This window comes from Hemibagrus wyckioides, linkage group LG07 (assembly GCF_019097595.1).
Source record: "Hemibagrus wyckioides isolate EC202008001 linkage group LG07, SWU_Hwy_1.0, whole genome shotgun sequence".
NCBI lineage: Eukaryota > Metazoa > Chordata > Actinopteri > Siluriformes > Bagridae > Hemibagrus > Hemibagrus wyckioides.
Genome location: NC_080716.1, coordinates 26,659,566 through 26,685,542, shown reverse-complemented (window position 1 = coordinate 26,685,542; position 25,977 = coordinate 26,659,566). Strand labels below are relative to the sequence as shown.

General features: G+C 38.2%; 1 protein-coding gene across 1 annotated transcript; it reads right to left on the bottom strand.

Annotated features, from left to right (window-relative positions):
* Positions 1 to 1,884: 1,884 nt before the first annotated feature.
* LOC131356378 (desmoglein-2-like protein) lies at positions 1,885 to 23,433 on the bottom strand. The gene is made up of 14 exons (XM_058395348.1): positions 23,326 to 23,433; positions 22,800 to 22,925; positions 19,485 to 19,631; positions 19,094 to 19,235; positions 18,701 to 18,867; positions 18,135 to 18,284; positions 17,424 to 17,609; positions 16,586 to 16,851; positions 14,764 to 14,906; positions 13,442 to 13,663; positions 13,060 to 13,302; positions 11,655 to 11,776; positions 5,261 to 5,509; positions 1,885 to 4,739 (listed from the first exon to the last, which is right to left on the bottom strand). The coding sequence occupies exons 1-14, from the start codon at positions 23,380 to 23,382 to the stop codon at positions 4,005 to 4,007; spliced, it is 2,955 nt and encodes a 984-aa protein (XP_058251331.1). The 5' UTR covers positions 23,383 to 23,433; the 3' UTR covers positions 1,885 to 4,004.
* Positions 23,434 to 25,977: the final 2,544 nt, after the last annotated feature.

Here is a 25,977-nt window from a genome sequence, read left to right as displayed (position 1 = left end):
GCGAGTTGACACTGGAGCAGGAAGCCACTGCAATCTTCTGCCGAACCGGAGTAGATGGAGGGCGTGACCATGCAGCCACGGTATTCGGGGCAACATGGGAAATAGCGGAAGCTATAGTGCTAATGCTGACAAACGTCAGCATGATATGGAGTCGGTGTCTAAATGAGACCAGACAGGGATGAAGTGAAGAGAGTGCTCTTAAATAGGTGAGTGGAGGTAATTAACTGAAGAGGTGCAGGTGATCTAAATCAATACTCGGGAGAGTGAGGGCGCTGGTGAGGGGTTGGGTCCGGCATGCCTGTGACATCAACATAACTAAATCAGGCCATAGAAGATTTTATGGGAGGAGGTACCTTAAACTGGGCTACAATCGACCCTCCATGTCAGCCATATGGGTTTGATTCTTTTTAGTGGAACAGAAGGGGGGGGAACTCAGGCATGCCTTAACTTGATTTATTCAAGTCTCCATAAAATATCGTTACCCCTTTTTCACTGGTTCCATGAGCCCTAGAGCAACTCCAAGAGGCATGCATAGTCACCAAGCTGGACTTGGGAAATACATACAACCTCATCCACATCACAGAGGATGACAAATGGAAAACAGCCGCTGGTACCACCTCTTGCCAATTCGACAGAATATGGCCTCTCCTGAGTGCCTCCTGTATTACAGTTCCTTAATGAAGTCTTTCAGACATGCTGAGCAAGTCTGCAACCACTTACAAAGATGTTAATTTAATGTTAATCTATTTCCCATCTTTAGGGACTCATGTAACCCATGTCAAGCAAGTACTAAATAGCCTGCTACAAAACCAGGTATAGATTAAACAAGATAAATCCACTATTACAATACACTTGCTGGGGCAGGTGCAAATGCAGATAAGAAAGATATTTAATGCATTACTCAGGCAGAGATTCAAAAATGGCATCCCAAAGCAATATTGTGAAACAGGCACAGGTCAGGAGATTAGCGAACAACACAATAGAGGTAGACGCAGTGTAGTGAATGAATGAAAGTCCTTATAAACAGTCTGTGAGTATATAGTATAGTGAGTGTATAGAATATATAGTATAGTAAACACAGATCTAGTCAATCACAAGCTTGGCGTGTGTTGTTGGAAGTGTCATGCAGGGCAGGTATGTATGTACGCCATGATGTTCACTGGGAATTGGAGTCCATGGATGGTGGTGATGTGACAGAAGCCCACCCCCTTAAGGGCTCACTCTTGAAGCATAAACCTTCCTTGTCCTCCCCCTAGTTCACACCTAGAACTCCTCTTTGTCCTTGTGGGTTTCTTCCATATTCTATGGCTTCCTCCCTCATCCAAATAGGTGGACTGTCTAGGCTAAATTGTCTTCAATATGTGTATGCATGGTGCCTATGATTAAGGGACATACTGTACCCAGGATAGACTCTGAAACCACCATAACCCTGACCAGGATTAATATCCCGAACCCAGATCTCAAAAAGTGTTTCATGCAAGTCCAGAATTAATTAAGTGTCATGTTGCATCCTCAATAATATACATAGATGTAAAAGCAGCAGTCCGTAAGAAACTAGCAAAGTGAACCCCCAGCTCTACAACACTCCTGTATGTTAACTGTAATTTTATGAGTAAAATTGCAAATAAATAAACATGAATCTTAATTCAGACCACAAAACCATGCAGTTCATTTACTGGTTCAGTGTCAAACACAATTAGAGTTGGCCTTGTCTGTACTTGTGAAATTTAATTATGCAACTCCACCTTGGAATTGTTGATGCTACACATAGTAATCAATGAGTTCATGCAAATTAGAATGTTTGTCTATTTATTTATTATTTCAGTTTCTTAAAAAAGCATAAAACAATAACACCAATAATAAAAAACAACAACAACCCTTTTTATTTAGTGTTCATATTATAACAATCATAAATCATTCTTGACATTACAATCACTGTTAACTTCATGGTTTTCTGAGAATAAAAATAAGTAAAATTTAAAATTGCACATGCTAATCAATCAAGCTTTCTTTAAGCAGAAATATCCCTCTCCCTCTCAGATGATTATATTTACTTTTTAAAAACAGGATCATGTTGGCAGCAGAGATTTGAGACCCTGATCAAAAAATCAATTTAATTTGCAATATGTAGGGTATGCACACAATCATGCTCTATATTTGATCAGCACAACTCTTCACCACATAGAAAAGCTGCAACACTATAAAGAAAGAGAAAGATGTTTTGTGAACTGGCAAAAGTTTGTACTTGCATTGCTGGAGAAGGGAAGGTCAGAATTCCTGTAGAATCTAGAATCTACAGAAACAAGAAGGACTTTCTACAGAAGTGGGCAGGACTGGTCAAACTTTCTACAGGAGTGGGCAGGATTGGTCACACAATTTCTTCAGGAATGGGTAAGATTGGCCAAACTTTTTATAGTAGTTGGCAGGATCGATCAGTCCTTCTACTTGAGTGGACATAATTGTTTACAGAAATCCTTCACAAATGGCTGAGGATTGAGCAGAATTGAGTAGAACTTCTGCAGATATGGGCATGTTTGTTTAAACCAGAGGTGTCTAATCCTATCCACAAAGGGCCAGGGTGGGTGCAAGTTTTCATTTCAACCAAGCATGAGCCACACCTGATTCCACCTGTTTAATCAATTGATCTTGGCTCTTAATAGACTTAGGTGTGGCTTATGCTCAGTTGAAATGAAAAACTGCACCCACACCAACCCTTTGCAGATAAGTTTTGAAATCCCTGATCTAAAGCAGGATTGCTCAGACATTATTAAAGAATAGGCCGGATTGGTCATAGGTCCTCCAGGAATGGTAAGGATCCCTGCAGGTGACATTTTGTTTTACATAGCAACTCCAGTTTTTTTTTTTTTTTTACCAACCCTGCAATCGTCTAATAATTTTACCAGTAAAAAGCAGGCAAAATATGGAAAAAATTAAGAGACCACTTAATGCATTTTTCTGAAAACAGCATCAATCTATGAATGGCAGCCATTCCATTCCAGTGTCTGTTGAATTACAACACAGATATACCTTATTCTGCTTAATGAGGTGCTGATTAGGTGATCGGAGTAAAAGTGCAAAAACCACTGCTGTTGTCATCACTATCCTCTTCTCTTCCAGTAGGACCAGTTGGGTGGCAAATACAGTGCTTGTAGTACCTCAAAAGTAATTAGAGTCAAATAATATCCATTGACCATACCAAAAGAGTTGAAAAGAAAAGTACTGATTGAGGAAAAGAAGGGTTCAATTCTGGCTTTACTGGTAGAGTTAAACAGTGAGTGTCAGGTTGTTTCCATCCTTAAAATTTTAAAGACAGCGGTTCATAAGAACAAGGTCAAGCTGCAGACATTGGAAACAACAAAACTACAGTTGAACGTGACTCCACTGACCGGAATGACTGTAAAATCATTTGAATGTCACTTAACAGCCACAAGATGACGTGACCTAAAAAAAAGAATGGCAATGGGCAGCTGGAGTGAAAAGCATGGCAAGGACTGTTTGAAACAGGCTCCAAGGGACAGGACTGAAGTCATGCAAAGCTAGAAAAAACCCTTCATCAATGAGAAACAAAAAAGAACCAGGCTGAAATTTGCAAAAGACCATAAGGACTGCACAATAGAGTACTAGCGTAAGGTCATTTTCAATGATGAGTCTAAGGGTGCATGAATCAAGCCACATACAATGTTGTCCTGGAAGAAAACTTACTTTGTTCTGCTCCGACAATGTTCCCCAACACATCATACCTCTGTCATGGCCAGCCATCTCCAGACCCGACAGAAAACCTTTACAATGTGATGAAGAGGATGATGGATGATCACAAGTATGATAGTTTATGGAATAAACAAAAATGTTGATTTTATTCAAGCATATACCTATAAATAGTAATAAATTATAAGAAAAATAGATAATTTTGCAGTGGTCTCATTTTTTTTTCCAGAGCTATAGATAATTGCAAATGATCAGATAATGCCTTCTATATTTAAACTGCTAATGCCTATGTTGTTGCATTAAGAGGTGGACATGGAGCTCTCCACTACACAAAAGGTACCAGAAACGGTGCCCTGAGGCTTAGAGTGGCCTGAGAACCCATGCACCACTGTGCCTCCAATTCCTTCATCCACCATTACTCTGGTGTTTGCTTGCTGCAACCCCAGGTGTGGAAGGGTGTTCTGGGCAGCAACTGCCATCTTGGTAGCCCCTTTCTCCACCAGCACCACATTCCTTTCCTGAACACCCGGGATTGGACCAGAAGCTAGAAAAAGGGCAGGCTGGCACTGTTGCTCCACTACATATATGGGTGTAGAGGAAAGGTAGACAGTTGGCTGTTGGACGAACAGAGTTTGGCCTACAGTTGCTGCTGATGTAACACTTCCACTGCTTATATTCTCTGCATAATTTGTAGTTGTTACTTGGGTGGTGGAGGAGGAGCTGGATGCAGAGAAAGAGGTCGCATCCTTGTGAGTAACATCAGCAGCACCTTCTAATTTGATGCCCACTTGTGAACTGGAGGAGATGGTTTTGGCAGGCATGGGAGTGGAGCTGACTTCAAGTTTGATGGCTGAACCACAGCATATCTCAGCGAGGCTTCTGAACTTAGGCCCTAGGTCATCGAGAAAATCCAGATTGTTTTCTTCATGTAAATAGCTGATGAGATCATCAAAGGAACTTGTGGCTGAGATGCAGTCTTCACAGCTAGACCTCAGCAAATGGTTCGGACTAGCTTCATGAATTAATTGCGCTTTCTGCAACAACACACAGGACATCAGAAATCAACACTGCTAACACAGAGAGAATATTTCTGGAGGTGTAAATTAGCAGAAAATATTGTAGCTGTATATTATGGTCCACCATGTTCCATTGCTTGATTATTTTGACACCTTTTTAACAAAACTACTATTCCTCCTAAATTGCAGTTTTCCATGTTCACATTTGTGTGGATGTCCTCCTGGTTAATGTCTAGAGGAAGAATGATGTTTTGAAAATGTATGTTTAACTGAACAACTTTTAGTTGCAAAAAATACTGTTTTGCTACGTTATCATTTCTTCATACAAACACATGGCATCTATGCTTAAATGCTGTCTTAATGGGAAATTTCTCAGCCATTAGATCATCCATGGTACATCCATGGTATGTATCCATGGTGTGTCCACTGGATACTTGTGGTTAGCCCTAGTTTGAGATCATTTCTGCTCCTGTGAGGTCAATAAACTTAGGACATGCTGTCATTCTTATGGTTCTGTTCTCTGTGATAAATGTACTAACCGTTTCAAAGTACCCACATAAGAAGTTCTCATCTAGAGCCATGGAACTGAGGGTGCTTGCTGTGAAATTTTCATAATTCCCTTTGATTCCAGTTGCCTTATAATCAACACTCCACTGTTCATTTATGTATTGCTTTTGAGATTTCAATCCATATTTCCTCCAGTATTCATGTTTTCCACATCCAGCTACCAGTTTCCTGCTGCTGTCACCTTCTACATTCACAGGCAACTGAATCACCAGTCCTGGTTCCTGACGAAATGGATATAGAACACTACATTTTAGCATGTCATCTTGGCAGGATTTCAACAATTCTTCACAACCATTTATCTATCTTATTATTTGTCTATATTATAAGCAAAGTAAGTTGGCCTACATATTGCTAAGATACAAAATCTGTTAACCATGAGTTAAGTTACATTACTCACAACACTTTTATCTGCCTTTTACAGTGTGGCCAAGACAGATTTAATACATTACTCTAATTCTCCATACGATTGTCTTGCCCTGAACTTGGTTACCTTTTTAGCTCTAGATCCCATGTGAGCAGTGCTAATGTTAACATAGAACATCAAACAGGTGTCAAACATAGGCGCAAACATTCTGATCAATATCACAAATCTACCATCACAAAAAAGCAGTAGAAAGATAGTTGTGACTGTCTGCAAAATATTCATTTTTTCCGGTGAACTCAAGAGACATCTCAGTTTTAAGCAGCCAATTAATGTTTTCTGTAGCAATGTGTTTCTTTACACAGTAAGGTTTTTCTATTGTTATGTTGCTTGATTGTATTTGTTTTCCTTGTGATCCAAGTATCTTTGATGGCTTCCTATTCACTGTTTATACCCTTCATGTTGTAGGATATAACAAAACATAATGGTGCTGCACACTCATCTGATGCCCACATGAATACTGTAAAAAGCATTTGAAATTCATCCCCAGCTGCTTACATTAAAGTAAATTCTGTACAAGTATTTATTGAGAGAGCGTGTTAATGTCAACAATAAGTGTGTTTACATGGACACTTTTTAATCAGATCGGACTGAATTCAATCAGATTGACAAATCCGATCGCAGCTTTACATGAATGAGGTATAAAGTAATCAGACTGTTATGCGCGTTTACATGACATTTTTTAATCTGACTGAGCTTCTAGTCCTGTTACGATCGGATTACAAGTGTCCATGTAAACGCACCTAATGTAATGTTGTATTTTACTGCTTTGTAGGTTCAGTGTCCTTGGTTCAATCCTGAGTGACAGTATGTTGAATTCCCCTTATTTGTTTCATTTAGCCATTTTCAATGTAGCCATTAGTCTGATGCTGCTAATACTTGTCAAAGTTAGTGCACTGCAATGCAGGAGGAGTCAAAACTCTATGAATCAATAATTAAGAGAATTTTAATAATTAATTGAATGCAATCAGTTTCTCATGTCTTATTTCCTCTTTTGCAGGTGCATAAATTTCTAAAACTACAAAAATAGTAGATAACATTATACTAGACATGCCAATAGTGTTAAATTGTATATTAGAAATGTATACTTAAAAACAAATAAAAATGAGCCTTATGAGCCATACCACTGGAGGAAAGGAAAGCTGTGGGGCTAAAGGGGGCCTCTAATCCTAAAGAGATGCTCAGTGCCCTTGAGCTGGTGTGGTAGTATTGAAGGCTATTTTTGACTGTAAAGTAGGAGGTGGGCAGAGATTACCTAAACAGTGGGAAACTGTTGGTCTTTTGCTAAAGGTGCTCCCATTGTCAACGTGTGGCCCCTCAGAAGCCGGCACCAGCACCCTTAATCCCTCTCCCCATTATCGGCATCTGATTTGAGCGAATAGGCATGGATCTTGTCGGGCTGTTAACAAAGACAGCTTGAGGACATAAGTACATCCTGTTCATCATGAAGCATGCAACCCGCTACCCTGAGGCAGTCCCACTTTGGAAGGCCACTTCATGAAACATTGCCAGGGAGCTCCTCACACTCTTCTGTTCAGTGGCCATTCCAAAGGACATCCTCAACAAACAAGGTATGCCCTTTGTGCCTCAACTAATTGTGGATCTGTGTTGGTTGTTGCAAGTGAAACAAGTGAAACTGAGGACCTCTGTTTACTATCCCCAAATGGATGGGTTCATTGAATGGTTCAACAGAAAGCAGCAGCACACCTACAATTGCACAGCAGAGCCAGAAGAGTTCATCCTGGGTGATCAGGTATAGCTCCTAGTCCTCAGTGGAGCATGCAAATTCCTGGCAAGGTGGCAGGGATCATACACAGTAAAGTGGGTCCAGTAAATTATTGCCTGCAACAACCAGGTAAGCATGCAGGCACTCAAATTTATCAAAATAATCTCTTAAAAAGTGGAATGGTCTTTGGCCTGCTGTGTGCAGAGGAGAAATGATCTCACACCAGCACAATATCAGGATCTCACAGAACTTGTGGATCAATTCGCAGATGTCTTTTCCTCAGTTCCCGGGCTCACACAGCTGATTCAACATGAGATCAAAATCCCTCCCACTGTGGTGGTTTGCCAGCTGCCATACAGGGACCATAGAAGCCTGCTGTCTTGCTATAGAGGAGAAAGTGGCCAAAATGCTAAAGGTCGGAAACATCAAAGAGTCCAACAGCCCATGGTCCAGCCTGATTGTAATTGTACCCAAGCCTAACTTCTCCTCTATAGCCAGACCACAGCCAGACTGCAGGAGGTGGACCAACGCCACTGAGCAGGTGTTCTTCAAACTCAAGGAAGCTCTAATCAACTATTTTGTCCTGAGGAACCCCGACTTCAATTCCCCTTATGCTACAGAACAATGCATCAGAAACCGTCCTGGGGGCCATCCTGTACCAGAGCTTCAAAGATGAGGAGCACCTCATCTGATTTTTTTCCAGTAAGCTGACCCCTGCATAGAAGAAATAATCCGTAGTGGAACGAGAATCTATTGTGATCAAATGGGCCATCGAGAAACTCTGGTACTACCTGGTAGGCCGCAAGACTTTCAGGTCAAGCACAGTGCAGGGGTCCACCATGAAAATGCAGATGGCCTGTCCCGCAGCTGAACCCTCTGGCCAAGATATCTGCCAGATGGGGGCTCAGAGCTAAGGGGAGGGACCCTGTGCAGGTGGCACACACACCACCACATGCAAGCCACACAAAACCACTCATCATCCCTCTAAAACACTGAAGAAACAGCAGCACTTCAACACCAAGGCCAGCACACCTGAGTGAGGTTGCAAGCAGGGCAACTGAAAGCACACCAAAACCTCACGAACCAATCAGGAGTGTGCCCTAACTCTTCACCCTCAAGGCGAAGATTCTTGGAGAAAGCCAGGCTCAGCAGTAGGGGGAGGTAAGATTAAAGTTTCTGGGTGATAGCTAATGTGCCACACTGTCTCTCTCTGGCTGTGTTCCAGAATCGGTCAGCTGAAGAGGATGCTCCCTGATCTACTGAGCCCAAGTTTTTGAAAAAAACTGCAATTCATTGTAAGCTAGTGTGTTATTAAAAATGGTTTATGTATGAGATTGTTTTAATAATAGTTTAGAGGCACTACATTTACCACAGCTTGCTAGTTGTATCTGAAAAAGTTTGCTTTGAATGCAGGTTTCTCCTGTCTTGTTCTGGTGGATAAGTGACTATAAATAGCCCCAAGGTGTAAATATACACTACTCACAAAAAGTTAAGGATATTTGGCTTTTGGGTGAAATTATGGATAATGTAAAAAGTTCAGGCAACAATGATATTACTGTATCATGTTAGTAGGGCATTTAAGTAGAAGCATGCAATGGTGATTTCCTCATCTCAAACAATTTATTGAAACAAAAGCCAACAATAGTGGTCTGTATACCACAACAAAAAATGCCAATGTCTCAATAATTTGTCATGTGTCCTTGACCATCAATTACAGCTTGACAAGGACGTCTCATGCTGTTCACGAGTCAACTTATTGTCTGCTGAGGCATGGCATTCTACTCTTCTTGAAGGGTAGTCCTCAGGTCATTGAGGTTCAGGCCTGGAGAAAGTGCAGACCACTCCATTTGAGGTACCCCAGCTTCCAGCAGCCATTCCCTAATGATGTGACCTTGATGAGCTGGAGCATTGTCATCCATGTAGATGAAATTAGGCCTGTGTTGATCATGCAGGGGCACAATGACTAGATTAATGATGTTCAACAATCAATCACCTCCTTCTGCTCCGTTCGGCACATTGGGCAGCAGGGTATCTCCAGTGAGCTCGATCAGCGGCAGAGATCGATCTTCTGCCTTGCCCCATAGGTCGTCAATGAAAGTCCGGCGCCATGTTGTGTGAGGCCATGTTGTGCGAGAAACATTTCTTCTGCCAGTATTTCAAACTGGTTACTCAGTTCTATCTTGAACTGTTCGGCCATCACTCGATCCTTAAGTCGGTCCACTGTAAATGGGCATGGCCGTTTCTGCTGCACCTGTTGTCATTTTAATTGGAGACGACACTTTGAGAGGAGGAGGTAATGGTCGGGGCCAATGTCTGCTCCTCTGCACACCCGCACATCCAGCGGCAACAATCGCCACCGCTTGCTGATGCAGGTGTAGTCGATCTCGTTCAGCGTCTCTCCATCAGGTGATCTCCATGTTTTCTTGTGGATCTGCTTGTGGCCGAAGTAGGTGTTACCAATCGATAGGCCGTTTCCTGAATCAGCCGGTCCCTGTTGCCATTGGTCTCCTCAGCTGAGCCATGTGGTCCGATTACTTGTTCCAGACCGTGTCATTGCTTGTTGATTTTGGCATTGAAATCGCTGATGAGCTGGATGATGTCAAGTCAGGTGGATTTGTTCAGACTCTCTTGAAGATGATCATAGAAGGTGTCTTTACTGTTATCCTCTGCATCTTCAATGTAGGCATATGCTTGAATGACCGTGATCTTTGCGAGGCTTGTTCGGAATCGGGCTGTGATGATCCGGTCACTGGTGGGCTTCCACCCTCTGAGTGCCGATGCCGCATTCTCAGACATAACAATGCCCACTCCGCATGCGTGTTCGGTGTCATGGCCCGAGTAGATGATGGTCTTTCCATCGCTGGTCATATGCCCGCTATTCGTCCAGTGCATCTCGCTAATCCCAAGGATGTCCAACTGGTAGCGGTCAAATTCATTGAGAATTTGGCCCAACTTTCCATATTGAAATAGAGTTCTTACATTCCACGCTCCAAATGATGTTATTCAGGTAGTATTGGCTTGTCACTGTACCATTCACAAGATGTAGGGCATTTCTGTATTGAGTAGACACACCTGCCCAGACTGTAACACCACCACAACAGTGGCTGATGCATAGCGCTCTCCTTGATGTCTCCAACATCGTTGGCAGCCATCATTTCTGCTCAATGTGAATCGACTTTCATCAGAGAACAGCACTGAGGCCCACTGGTCCCTCGTCCCTGGCCTATGCAAGACGATGTCACCTGTGCCTCGTGGTGTGGTCAGGTACCCTTGCAGGTCATCTAGCATGCAGACCACGCTGATGTAAATGGTTTTTAATGGTCTGATGTGACACTTGGGTGCCTCTCACCTCCCTTAAATGTGCCTGGAGTTGAGTGGCATTCATCATCCGGTTCCGCAGGGCACTGTTCACAATGAAGCGGCCATCAACGTGGGATGTGGCCAAAGGATGTCCACTTCTATGCCTTTCTGTGACTCTTCCAGTCTCTCTGTATCTCTGTCGCAACCTGCTGATGACACTCAGTGCTCAGTGGCAACTTCCCTCTGAGAACATCCTGTTTGAAGCCTCGCAATAGCGAGGAACTGTTGATTAATTGTTAGGTGTCATCTTGGTCTCATGATGTCAAAATGTGAACAGCATGATGAAGAGGACTGTTTAAATACCAATTCTAATTGAACCAGAAAATTTATTGGTCGATTCATGAATCAAACACCTGTTGTGAATTTTGCCGTTAAGCACCTTGTTAGAGAACAGCAAGTTATGCGAAAAGTACTGAAACACTGAACAGTTGGACATGTGCATTCAAAAGTGAGAAGGTCAAATGAAGTTCACCTGTAAAGGTTATAGTGCATTTTAGGTGCATCCTGAAATTTCACCCGAAAGCCGAATATCCTTAACTTTTTGTGAGTAGTGTATATGCATGATGCCTTGCAATCAATGAGTTTCATATTCACAGCATGTTCCCAATTCACCCTCTGTGTTTCCAGGACAGACTCCGGATCTACTGCAACCCTGACCAGGATAAAGAACTGAAGATGAATGACTTAATGCATTTTACTTTTTGTGCCTGAAAAAAAAATCCTTTACAGAAATTCCTCCAACTTGGTCAGGCTTTGCATGCTACTCAGGTCAGATTTGTTGCATAGATACAGCAAGTGCTATTAAACATCTGCTCCACTTGAGAGCCTGAAATCTAGTATGAAGCATAACACACACTACCTTATACTCTCCTTGGCCTTCAGTGTTATAGGTGATGAGATTCTGTTCTGGTTCAAATGGGAATGCCTGGTTATTTCCAAGAACTGCTCCACACTCACACACCAGCAAAAGCATTGGAATTGCTGCAAAAACATTTAACAATATTCATCACTTCAGGCAGCTCAAACCTGACAGAGACAGGTAACATATTTCCCTTTGCCCAACTTCTTGCATATTTTTTTTGAAAATTTAACAATCTGTCCACTATGTCCAATAAATTACAAATGCATTGGATCATAAATGAATCATCATTACTTATTACTCTCATCAATACTCTCCTTAATTCAGTTGAACTAATTGAAACTAGATATAATTTGTGAAGGCTTAACTTCTCTTAGCTTATTCCAATACACAGATATTTTTAGTTAGAGCATTGTCTTTTAACAGCTAAAATTTAAATTCAAGCTACTGTACTAGTAGTTAAGTCATCTGTTAACTGGAGACTGTTTTCCAATGAGAATAAACACTCACTATCACTATGATTGCAGAGCTCAACAAAATACAGCACCAGGATGAAACTTAACACCAGCAATGTAGTACTTTATAGTTCCAAAATGTGTTCTATGGGAAATGCCTGAGAAGGATCCTAAAATCCTTTGGTCAAATGATGGAGGTACACAGGGCACAAGCTCAGGAGGAAAAACAACAATTGTGAAGGAGTTTGTTCCGAAAATGAAGCAAGAACTGAGGTAGATAGGTCTCTTGTAAAAGCCAAAGGGATTGAGGAGGGCATATAGTGGCTTATAATCCTGAAGGGCATGATGAGTATAATGAAGTAAGTAAAAGTGTAAAGATTTTCCAAGGCACTTATAATAATTTCTTGAGTTTCAAATTCAAATGACATATATATATATATATATATATATATATATATATATATATATATATATATATATATATATATACATATATATATATAGATATATATATATATATTTATATACACACACAGACACACACACACACATATATATATATAAATATATATATATATATATATATATATATATATATATATATATACAAATGTGACAGCTACTGAAAGTAAATATTCAACATTCAACATACATGCTGTCATCGATTACCCCTTTGCGCCACAGTTGCCCTCACGTACTTGCCCATGTCCTTGCATTGATTTGCTATCCAGTTGTGTCTACCTGTTTTGTGTTAGGTATTGATTAGTTTGTCAAACTATTGTTTGTCATAATGCATATTTCCTATTTTTAATTCTGAGCCTTGTTTCCTTACATGCATCCTCCCTTTTACTTTACTTTACTTACTCCCTTATTGGTCTTAGAGCATTATCTTAATCTGAATTGACTCAGAAAATCTGACAAAAGGGCAGAGGTGATGGTACAGTACTCACCCAAGAGAAGAAGGATTCCTAGCAGTAGTACCAGAACACCACCTGCTCCCAGTACAGTACCAGTGCTCTTCTGTCTCACTTGTGGGCAATCCGGTTCGTCTTGTTCATGATGTGAGCATATGCACACAAATATCTGAAGCTTTTGAACCACAGAGGACTTTCCTTGCTGGTCTTTCACCTGCAGCTCCACTGTGTAGTGTCCTGGCCACAGGATCTCCTGGCTGTGCAAAATGCTTGTTGTTGCTGGAAAATAAATTAATTTAGTCATGAGATAGGTAAAGAGGAAATGAGTACAAGGTTTTAAATTGATCATTTATGTTACAGTTTATGAAAGTGTTACAGCATTAATATTAAATTACAATAAAAGAGTTTTAAACTTAACCATTAATAGGCTTGATGCTCCATTTCTCTTTTGTGCCCTTGGTAGCCAATATGAATTCAAATTTTTCTCCATTGGGGAAAAGATCCTTATCTCTGGCTGAGACATACACTATGCTGTGTCCATAACACAGCGTTTTGACTGAGCTGTTCAGAATGGGAGCGTTGTCATTAATATTCTCCACATAAATTGCAAGAGTTCCTGTTGCAGTTTTGGGTGGAACATCTATGGAATGGATTGAGACATTAGAATGTTATATTACAGGTGATACACTAATACATGGCTTTATAATGTAACTTATAGTATTAATTTATTAAAATATTGCATTCACTCCATATTTGAAAAAAACAAAACAGAATTCCACCTTCTGACTGTAGAAACAGGACACATCAGTTGGATATTGTTTGAGCACTAGTTCCTGGTTTCAAATGAGAAATAACTAATACATAAACATGTCACATGTCCTAGAAAATTAAGTAATTAAATAAGAATTTTGTTTAGATTTCAATTTAAGCTTAAATTTTAGTTGCATAATCTGGTTCAGTTTTCTTGACTATCAGAAAGACATGCACTCATGTGGAACATAAGCACACACATACAGTAAATGTTAATGCTGGATAATATTAGATTAAGAAGATTAAGAAGAAGATTAAAATGCCATTTTATATACTAATTAAAACAGCAATGTGTAGTCATCTTCATGTTGGAATATTGAGAGGTTTCACTATTCTCCTGACTTCTCACACATTACTTGAATCTAGCATCAGGATTTATTAAAAAAAAAAAAACACCAACATATTTATATTATTCTACACTGCTGTTGAAGTCCCCATTATGAGAGAATAGAGAAGGTTCACATTAAAGTGCTCAGTGTAATATGATTCGATAGCAAAAAGTAAAACATAGACTTAAAAAGTGGACACTCCACATCATCAGTGTTTAATAATATATTGACTTAAAAAGTTTTTTTAACAACAAACAAAAATTTAACTTGATATGTTGAGGTTATCTGTAAGGATTTATTAAATGTTTATGGAAGGAGTCTCCAGTGTTGGTGTTTCGTAACAGTCAGACATAGAGCTGTAACCTGAAGAGTTTTCTGATGCTCTTTAATATACAAAGGGAGAAACATGTATATAAATGAATAAAAAATGTTTTTAAATGTTGTTTATGAGTATACTTTATACTGCTATGCTTCAGTGTGGTAACAGTATCCACAATGTCCTGTTGTGAGTCATCATATTCAGGCATCTATATCATTAGTTCACATATTACACATGTTGAAAGACCAGCCATGTGGCTACTCCCAACTCTGGTTAACTTACCCCTGGTGATTGCTAAGATTTTGATGTAGTATATTCCATTTTTCACATGCTCAGACTCATGGTCTGGATATTTGATGAGTCTCACCTCGCCTGTGTGCTCATCAATGCTCACCCAATGGTCAGCATCTTCTTCTTTCAAATACCTACAACAAAAAAACAATGCCATCAATTTTTAGTGATCCTATGCAGTGGCAGCCAATCAATAGGGGGCCCCTTAAAGTTAGCCAGAGAAGAATGCTACTTTAACATGTTAACAATAATTATATATTTTAATAACAAAATAAAATCATTTAGTCATACTTTTCCATTGTTAGTCATATTATTCATTATTTAAAATAAAAAATTAAAACTGTATTTCGTTCATATGTGTGTGTGCGGGGCGCTGGACAGAAGAGTGTGTGTGTAGGTCCGTAAACTTTTGAAAACTATGTGAAATGGGGCTTAGATCTGATTGGCTTGTGTCAAATTCTCTTTTGGATGCAGCACTCTGCATTCCAAACCCTTCCACTTTTGTTGTTAGCGAATCAATATTGTTTTTATATATTTGGCCTCATGTGAATGGACCATTCCCAACTCATTACCGCTCAGCAGATCGTCAGGTAATGGACAGGTACTGATTAATGTGGAAGCAAGCAAAATATCTCAAGATGAAAGATAATTCGGTTAGCGTTTGGATGAAGAAAAGGAAAGACCAAAGGAGCTTAGAGCAGATCGACCCAATTTGCAAATTCAGCAGCAGGTCGAGCTTCCACTCTGTGCTTTTCCAGCACTTCTTATTGAATGCAATGGCCATGCTGTCAATGGAAAAGAGGCTGGTCACTGAGATGACTGATTGATGACTGAGAAATTGGCAAGCCAGAAAGAAACAAGAGCAAAATTTCTTTTCAAATTGTGCCACTGGCCTGTGATTAGGCAATTTTCCAGTGTGTGTGTGTGTGTTTTAATGATTATCTTCATTACTTCATTTCTGTTAATAAACCCACATTGAACTTAAATTCACTGATTCATAGTACATTTATTGCATGCTTTAACAGTTGACTATAATAGTAACATTTTCAATATTTTATCTTAGCAGTAATGATACATAATCACCTGATAAATGGCAATTTACAGTCCTGCATAACAGTTTGATTTTAAGTTTGTTTGCACCCCCTTCCAAAATTTTTTTTAGCACCAGTTGTCACTGATCCTATGCTTGAAAACGAGTGTGTGAATGAGTGTGTGAATGAAAGTGTGTGTGCTTTCCCATTCATGGACTGGATCCAGATAAAGTTTGACTATCACTAGGATTCATCCTAATCATTATTGTGCAGCTGTAATTAAATTTGACACACTATAATGTCTAAATAGGTAATTCCAGTTCACTCATACATCCTGTGATAAATAACAAACTTAATCTGAAGAGTTAATAAAGTGAAAGTCAGCTCCCACATCAACCTAATTGGTTGGGAATTTATACACGGAATTTTTCTGACCATACACTGAATTGAGGTAAATGCCTGCATAAACATGTCGTGTCAAAAATAGGAAGAAAAAAAGCAGCTTTTATTTGTCACAAAGACATGCTGAACAGAACGCCAGACCCAATAATGCGGTAACCATTGAACCACCGCAGTCAATAAATAAATTGATCATGTTTCTGCAAGGAAACTAAGTCTTTATATTTTCATTGATAAATTCCACCACTAGCTTGTGTTCTATGAGAGATCACTAAAGGACATGCTAATGTTTAACATAATGCTTATGGTAGCTATTCATAGATAAAAAAAAAACAAAAAAACATTTTTATCTATTAAAGACTTTCAAGTCTAGAATCTCTCACCTGACATTAGTGGCGTTTAGCTTTGTATCAGTATCTGTGGCTGTGTAGGTGGTGATGACCTTCGTTAGATCAGTGACGTTGCGGTCTTCAGAGACTCTGACGATTTTGACCGCGGGCTGGAAATGAGGGGCTTCATGCACGTTCTGCACTTTTATCTTAATGGGGTATTCTATGTTCTTGGCGTTCACCACTGACTTGTGATAAGCCGCCTTGTTGTTGACCACCACTTTCAGAGTCATCTCTTCAAACTCCTCATAGTTCAGCTCCTTTAATAGAAAAGACAATATAAAAGGCATAGATCCATAGTGGAGTCCATGTGGAATAGCCAAAGGGGTCTGTAATTTCATTAAAAGTTTGTTTTTCATTTAGATACAATCTTTACCCAGAAATCTTAAAACACCATTCTTGAGTTATTTATGTTTATTATTATAGCTCTTAACCTAGCTGTTCACATAAAAGTGTTTATTGTAACTGAATTAAGCAAGTAGGTTTGATAAATAGAACAAAGAGACAACATATTATTGTACACATTTAAACAATCAGCTTATTATGTGCAATATGAACAAATCTGTACAGAAAGGATCAATAGATTTTTATTTTTTAAATTTATAATAGTTAAAGTGGTCCCCTGAGTGTAAAACATCTGAGATGTTTGTTGAAAAAAAGGGTTATGTTTTAAATAATTCAGATTATGTAAACTTTCACTTTCAGTCATGATAAAGACCTCTACTATTTCCAGAGTCATATTCGCTGAAGCTGAAGCTGTGTGAAAATAAAATTTTCCAGGACGATCAGAGTGTTCATCAGTTATGCCACATGCGTAAATGAGCTGTCTTACCTTAGTGACCATCAGGATGCCCTCATTAGTTTTGGGATCTGTGGTGATGTTGAAGTAACCAGCCTCATTTCCTGAAATGATGGTGTACACAGCCTCCCAGTTCTCAGTGAATTCCTTATCCTTGTCTATGGTCTTAATCCGGATCACTTCCTTATTCTTGATATTCTCCTCCACACTACCCTCATACTGCGCACAACACACACACACACACACATTATAAGAAGAAGTGTTCAGCCATTTGTCAGATTTTTGTGCTCTGGGTTGGTCATTTGCTTGGTGGTGATAGCAACCCAGTCTGACAGTAAAAACCCTTCACATACAACCTTTTATATGCTAAATTTAAGCATTATGCCTCAAGCATAGCAACATATGCTTATAACCAATATATTTGAACTAAGGTCATCTTTACCATCATTCAGCAACCTTCAACCATCTGAATAAGATCAATATTTAATAAAATATTTTAACTTGTTGAACTTTTGCATATTCAGGTGCAAATTTTTTGCTTTTCACAACATATAATTTAACTTCAATATATAGACCGGCTTCATGAAATTTCTGTTTTCTGCTAATACAATCAGGCTTTTTTTTTTTTTTTTTTTTTTTTTTAAATGTTTTTACTGCAAATAATTGAGATTTTTTAATAAAAATTTTGAGACAAATGACATTAGGAATTCATAATAACAAATGAATCCATAGAAAAACACTCACAGACACGTTCTCCAATGTGGGGATATTATCATTGACGTCAAGTATGTTGATGGTCACCGTCCCTGTTCCTGTCATTGGTCTGTTGTTGGGATCAGAATCTGCTCCATCCATATCTGTAGCCGTGATTAGCAGTTTGTACATTTCTTGTTTCTTTGCAAAAAAAGAAAAGTTGAAAATGATCTCATCTCTTAAATCTTAACAACTTAACAACTTGCTTTGAATTCTTCCTTGTATTGAAGAGGCACTCAATAAAAAATATTAGCAGAGCAGTATAATGCCGGAATCCCCACTGAACTACATTATCCATCAGTTCCAGCACAGTTCAATTCACATTTCAATGTCCTGCCTGTCAGGGTCTGTGTGTTAAAGATTTGTTGTGTGTGTGTGTGTGTTCCACAGCCTCACCCATAGCCTATTTTTGCCTTGTATTCATGGTTTTAGCTTTCTTTGGTTCAGTTTTCTCTTGCATTTTACAAATACATTGACGGCACTTGCATCCGCACTCACTTTCTGCTGAAAAACTTAGTGATTGTGATGTCTGTCTTTTTTGTGACTGATGCTCTCACCTCTCGGTCCAGAGTGTTCATATTGACTTTGATTTCACCAGTCGCACGGTTGATTTTGAACATCATCTCTCCAGCCGGATCCTGCTGTATAACTTTGTAGGTAATTTTTGAATATGTTGTGCCTTCCTGGTCTTTATCCTTAGCTGTGACTGTAAATACCATGGTGTCTAGGAGAGAGTTTTGACAATGAAACTCAAACAGATGAGATTTATTTAATGAACAAAATTGTGGAACATTTTCCCCTTTGCCCAAAGAAAATCTCAATGCAAAATAAAATTGTTTAAAATTGGACAGGGTGATAAGATGATGCAATATTGATAATGTGATAAATGACATCAAATTAGACATAACACAGATATGGACATATAATGAAAGAAAATAAAATCCATGTACCTTTGTCACTGAGCTCTTCGACAGAACCAATCATTTTAAGCTCAAACTCAGGGGCATTGTCATTCTGGTCAAGAACTATGATTTCCAAATCGAGGTCATTTTCAACAAGTGTTCCATCTGGTAGCGTAGCTCTCCCTTTGAGCTAAAAGAACACACACACACGCACACACACACACACACACACACACACACATACATACATACATTGCTGTATGTATACTGTATAATGCAAGACATTCAGACCTCTGGCAGACATGCATTGCAGGTGATTTCTACAGAATAACTGTGTAAATCATACAAATTAGGGTGAGGAAACAAATGATGTGAGCTCTATGAGTATTGTATTTGTTCATTATCATTACAGAACATGTGATGCAGAGGATAGACTCACTATATAAAAAGCTTCTTTCTCTCTGTCCAAGATGCCATTGATCTTGACTAAGCCATCCTTATTGCCTACGGTGAACAATCCATCATCCACTGCAGGTCCTAATAGAGAATATGTAATATTTGTCCTGGTTTCTTCATCTGATCGAATCTGAAATGAAACACATACAATTTTATATATACAGGAACGTGATGACATTTAACTGAGACCTGTTGCAGATGACAAAGAATTTTACTGACTTGTTATACTTTTTCATAACTAGACAGCATTAAGTATTCATATTATGATCAGAGTTTAGAATTCAACAGCACTGTGAACTGATAATTCTGCTTGGTCAGAGAGTAATTATTAATTTTCTACAGCAAGAGAAATTATGGGTTTAAATGAACAGACTAATTCTAATACAGGATTGTTTTAACAGAATACACAAGAAAACTAATAATTAACATGATCTAGAAAATTGTTTATGTTTAACAAATTCATATGGTAAAGTTCATATGGTAAAGTTTTGGAAAAATCTCCACTGTCACTTTGTGACAGTTAGGGATAAGGCTGTAAGCTTCAGTATAAGTAAGCTGTAAGAATTTGCTGGGAGGACCACTCCTTCATTTTAGTCCAAGATCTGACCATTTAATGCACAGCGATATCATGTGACCTGCAGATCTCTGATCTCTGTTTGCACATATATAATTATTTATGGCTATGAAGTCACAAAAAGATTGAACAAGTATAGCTTTCATGAAAGGGGGCAAGGAAAAAGCTCTTCTTTCCAAAACGAATATTGCAGCAGGAGCTTGTCCAGGAGCTTAAACTGGGATGACATTGGGTCATGCAACAAGACAGTGATCTAAAGCACACTGGACATCTGTATGGCTTAAGAAGAAAATTCAAGATGTTGGAATGACCAAGTCCAAGTTTAGACCTCAACTGCATTAAGAACATTCTACAAAACGATGTGATAGAGACTGATAGAAACTCCTACTAAAAATTTTGACTTCAAATTGTTGGTGCAAATTTTTTTTAAATTTCTTTTATTAATTTTTTTAAACTTGAGGTTATTTGTTTGTTTATTGAAGTTGGTGAGGACCACCCAATTGTTATTTAGGTCCTCATAAACAAAAACCTTGAATTGAAGGATTGTGTACATTCTTTTTTTCCATGACTGTTTAACAGCACACCCTGTCATTTCTTTTTCTTTTCAGTGCTCTGACCATTTCATATATCTAGCCACAGGTGACAACTTTTATTTGATCTGGATCTCAAGCAGCCCCGATATTCATGATAAAATTTTGGTAAAGATTTGCTTAAGGAGAATAAAACCAGCAGTATTACCCACTAGTGTCCATTTTCAGTCTTCTATACTAACATTACCCTTTCCTAGCAGATGAATGTCACAGTTTTCAACAGTAGCTGTCAAATTAAAGTCTATGTCATAAACAGCACCATACTATATAGTATGGTATAACAGTATGTCCTTTATAGTAACTACTGTGTACAATTTAGCATACTATTTAATGTGCTTATATGAGATTTGGGCCAGTGAAGCAATATTTCCTGCCCGTATTTTTGGCAGGAACTTATGGTCAAAGGGGGCAGGACATCTCATTTCAGTGGAAAAACATCTTGTAGTCTTTTATTATATAAGATAATCCAGATCAACTTCAGGCTAAGAAAACTTGTTACTTTAAAAACAATACAGTTGCTACAGCTCACATTTTCTTGCCCAAAGTTTCTTGATGAATATATATATATATAAATTAGCTCTTTGTGACCCATTTTCCTTGTTATTCAACAAAAAGTCTCTACAAAAAGTTTCAGTTTTAGAATATACAACAGTTAAGAGAAAAAGATCTGTGATAAGAAGTTAAACAATGTAAAACAAAGTATGTTCAAAAAACATAATTAACCATTAATAAAGCCACTATTGAGTGTCCAAATGTTTTTTTGTCTCATTTTGAATAAGTTAAATGTTTACCATGAACGACTAATGGAAAAACACAATCTTTACGTCATGCTTGAAAGACAGATAACCAATTAGAGTCAACCTGACTTCTTTGAAAGACTTAATTCTGGAGAAATTCCAATAGTCAGGTATGCTGATTGTGACTAACAATATTCAAGATACAATCTGTTGTTTTGCTATATATGAAGTTTGGGTTCCTGTAGTGCAAGAGCTCTTATCTATGGCCAGGTCTAATGTGAAAGTCAGTGATGCATTCACATGGCACTACTATCAGAAATGCCTTAGCTGCCTTTTTCAAACTCTTAACTTGTAAAACTTCTTTGGGTTTTATGCTTAGTGCACTTTAATTTTGAAAGTATGTTAAAAATGTATTTTTAAAATGTATTTTTAGACAGCAGTTAAAGAGAAAAATAACTTTAACAGACATCCTTAGGTTTAACACTTTTACTTGAAAGTAAGATAATTTGCTTGTTGATATTTTGTACCAAGTTTTTTTTAATAAAATTTTATTAATACATTAATACCTCTCATTTCTTATTCAATGGGCACCATTTAGTAATTACTTAGAAAATAATGTTTCAATCTGAAACTAGATTTCCATATATATCATTATATACATTTCATATTTTTAGATACATTAGAGTCTTGAGAAACAGAGACTTTCACTTTATGCATTGATTCCATTTAAGATCATGGTGTCATGATATCTATTTAGAAGTATTTTTGTAAATAAAATCGTAGAAATGTATTTTGTCATTTGGCGTCAAATGTTTTGATCCCAAAACTTTGGTATTGATGTCAACATTAAAAGAGTGGTATTGTGATGAACCTGAATTTAACCTCCATGTTGTCCTTGTACTTGGCTATTCTTAATAGGAGGTCATCTAAATGTAAACAAACTGTAAATAAATGATTAGACTACTGTTTGACCAGCTCTAGTCTTTTAGGCCTGTGCTCAGCGTGAAGGACAATCAAACACAGAAGTAACCAGCTGATTATTGTGTACATAAACACATGCCAGAATCCTTGTTAGAGGCTTTAAATGTTTGGAATATATTTAAATAATTACTATAAGTTCACAAAGAAGAACAAAATTGTAAAATGAAATCAAATTGATGCCATCTCCAAAAATCAAAAGTCTAATCTAAAGTCTTTTTGAAAAGCAAAGCTCCAGTATTTAAAAAATGTATTTTAAGCCATGAATATTACCCCTTTAAAAAAAAAAAAAAAAAGTTCACTTAGTACTTAGTACTTAGTACATTCACTGACCTTCCATGACATTCAGTTACCTTAATGAGAGCATGTCATAATTATTCATACTGTCAATGTCTTATAAATATTAAATAAATTCTCACTTTGACAATATATTCTTCTTTGGTATAATCCACGTTTTCAAACAGTTTTTTTGGAGGGATAATCCAACTTCTTTTCTGTCGATGAAGACTTTGCAGCTCTGTTTTATCAGCTTTATCTGAGATTATCTGTTCATGCACAAATACATCACACAATATATCACACTTTCATAAACATATCCTTGAACAGAAATCACACTTAAGCAGTTAAAGAAACAGTTTGGTGTCGTAGGTTGCAAGAAACACAGCCAGGACTCCTGGGATTTCTTCAATTAAAGTCATTGATTATAAGCTACACATTTACTTAATACTGTTATTACAAGTAATTTTCTCAAAAGTAACCATACTAAACATGCTAAATAATCAATCAATCCTTAAGTGATTTAACCAACACACATTGAACAATATTTAACTATTTTTTATAAATAATTAAATAATAAATAATTAACCAAACTAACAAACAAATACCCCGCAAAATAATAAAGAAATATGTTAGCATTTTAACAAAAATAGCATTTGAAATACTTACAGTTGTAGAGAACATGGTTGTGAAAATGCACAAAATGCAAGTTAGAAACATTGTCATCAAAACAGTAATCCACAAAAGTAGCAGAATGTGTCAGTGTGAGTGTTGGTGTGTTAGTGTGAGAGCTCTCTCTAGAGCTCTCATCTTTGCATCCAGAGTGTGGGTGGTGCCTGAGTGCGGCTTCATCACATCATTGGATACTACAGAGAAGGAGTCACCCTTGAAGGTAGATAAATAGATATACTTTCTTGATCCTGCAAGAAAACTTTCAGAGTTTCTCAATCGTACCGCTTCAATACTCTAGAAAAGTGCATGTTAATGTCTTACTTACTGGAAAAATTATGTAAAAAAAAAAAAAAATTAGATGATTTTCCCCTATCCAGTTTAGATTTTCTGTCAGATTTCTACTGTAATCCCATTTGTGTTTAGCAACTAGAGCAATTCCAAGAGGCATACATAGTCACCAAACTGGACTTGTGAAATGCATATAAACTCATTCACATCAGAGAGGGTGACAGATGGAAAACAGCCTTTAGTACGACCCCTTACAGAGTTGAGAGAATATGGCCTCATCTGAGTGTCTTCTGTATTGCAGTCCCTTAATGAAGTTCTTCCTGACATGTTGATCAATCACTTACAAAGATGTTATATTTATCTATTTCCCATCTTTAAAAACTCATGTAAACAATGAAAAAAACTCAGTCAGACAATCAAAAATGGCAGCCAGAAACAATATTGTGAAACAGGCACAGGTCAGGAGATTAGCCAACAACACAATACAGGCAGACACAAAACACAGGGAACATGAAACAGAAACAATGGTCAAACCGTGAAATCAGCACAACAAACAAAGGCTAGGTAAAGCCAGAAACTAGTGTAAACTTAGCAAATACTTTGCAGTGTAGTGAAAGAATGAAAGTCCTCTTAAACAGTCTGTGAATATATGTGGCTGAGTGTTTTGGGGAGTCCAGGGCAGGTACGTGTGTAGGACTCACTCTGGGGGTATAAAACTTCCTGGGCCTCCCCTTGGTTTGAAGGCTGGGACAATCAGGGTGACTTGAATGAACTTCTTAGATCAGGTTAGAGTCAAGCATGCCATGAGTTGTTACCTAGAACAGCTCCTCTGGCCCATAACCCTCCCAATTAATGAGATCTTCAAGCTGGCCAGATTTGCATTTTAAGTTTAGGATGGACTTGCCTAGGTATGCAGCCTGACCCTCAGTGTTAAAAGGGGTAGTTGGCTGATAGCAGGCAGGTTGGTTGTGTGGGGGCCTGGGACAACTAGTTTGACCCAGGAGATGTGAAACCAAGGGGTAATGCACCAATGATGATTTGGTGCATTATGTTTGCATATATTGAAGTTGCTCAATGTACCTTGGACTGAGTTTCCTACATGAGTGTGGTTGGTGCATGTCAGAGATGGTAAGCCAGATTCTGTCACCAGGTTGATAGTGGGGGTTTTGTCCTCTGTGGCAGTTGTCTTGGGCTAGTGAGTCAGTAGTTTGGCTGTAGTGAAGGCAGAGGGGAGTCTGGGGAGTGGAATTGAATAGACTGACTTGGAGAATTGGTCTGTGGTAACTATAATGGTGGTGTTACATTCTGATTCAGGCAGCTCAATTAGAACATTTATGGCTATATGGGAGTTCATGTGCAGCCACCAGTACTTCATTTCTAGCAGATAGTAAGTACATTGTACATTGTGACCAGTAATGCTGGAAGCAGCCACTGAAAGGAGTTTGGGCTTCTCTTCTGAAAGGAGTTTGGGCTTTGCCTACTCCCATTTCAGAGGCATCCAGGACCACACTGAAGGGTCTTGCTGGGTCAAAGTGCATGAAGCTAGGAGCTGTTGTGAATGCAACTTTGAACTTGGGCATGACTTGCTCAGCTGCTGTGTTCCAAGCCAGGTGCTTTGTCATAGAAAATGCTGCAGCTTTTTAATAGTTTAGGAGTGAGCCAGTTTATTACTGCTTCTTGTTCTGCTATGTTTCTGAAAATATTGTTGAGTTTATCTCGCTAGTACAGTTCCAGATATTTGTAGAATGTGTAACAAGACACATTAAAACTGTTCTGGAAGCATATAACCCCCCCCCCCCTTTATTCATCTTTATTTAACACTATATCACAGACATCAAAGCAGTACAAATAATTATAGCAAAGCTGACATACCAAACCTGTCCAGCAGAGGGAGGCATAAGAGCACAAGACCAAACTCTTCCTGACTTCCTTTTCATTACCCTATTATTCAGTGAGATTACCTATGCATGTATATAAGCCCTTCATTTTATTTTGTTGGGTGTGCCTTTGTTCAGTCTTGGAATTTTTTTTGTAAAGTCTTACCTGCGCTTTGTTGCCTTAATTTGAACAACATTTCTTTGGAACTTTGCCTAAAGTCTTTTAGACTTTACAAAGGCAACAATTTCCAAAAATATTTTGGGCATGTGTGGGTTGTTTTGTTTTGTTAACCTCTTCAACCCTATGTTGATGCTTATGCCTTTTTGTTTGTAGTAAAGACACTTATACCTTTTTGTTTAAATAAAGACTCTCAAATTTCCCTCAAATTTTCATAGGTTGAGTAATCTGTTTTCAACATGATCAACTTTCACGATTGAACAAATTTTATTTTTATTTTGTTTTTAAGTCTATAATTATTAATCA

What these genes read in the sequence shown, in the direction of transcription:
- LOC131356378 (XM_058395348.1), bottom strand. Translation starts at nt 23,382, where the DNA reads ATGACAATGTTTCTAACTTGCATTTTGTGCATTTTCACAACCATGTTC. An exon ending in TGAACACTCTGGACCGAGAG is followed by an intron (nt 18,285 to 18,700) that starts GTGAGAGCATCA and finishes TTTTTTGCAAAG; the next exon opens with AAACAAGAAATGTACAAACT. An exon ending in AGGAATCCTTCTTCTCTTGG is followed by an intron (nt 11,777 to 13,059) that starts GTGAGTACTGTA and finishes ATGTTTTTGCAG; the next exon opens with CAATTCCAATGCTTTTGCTG.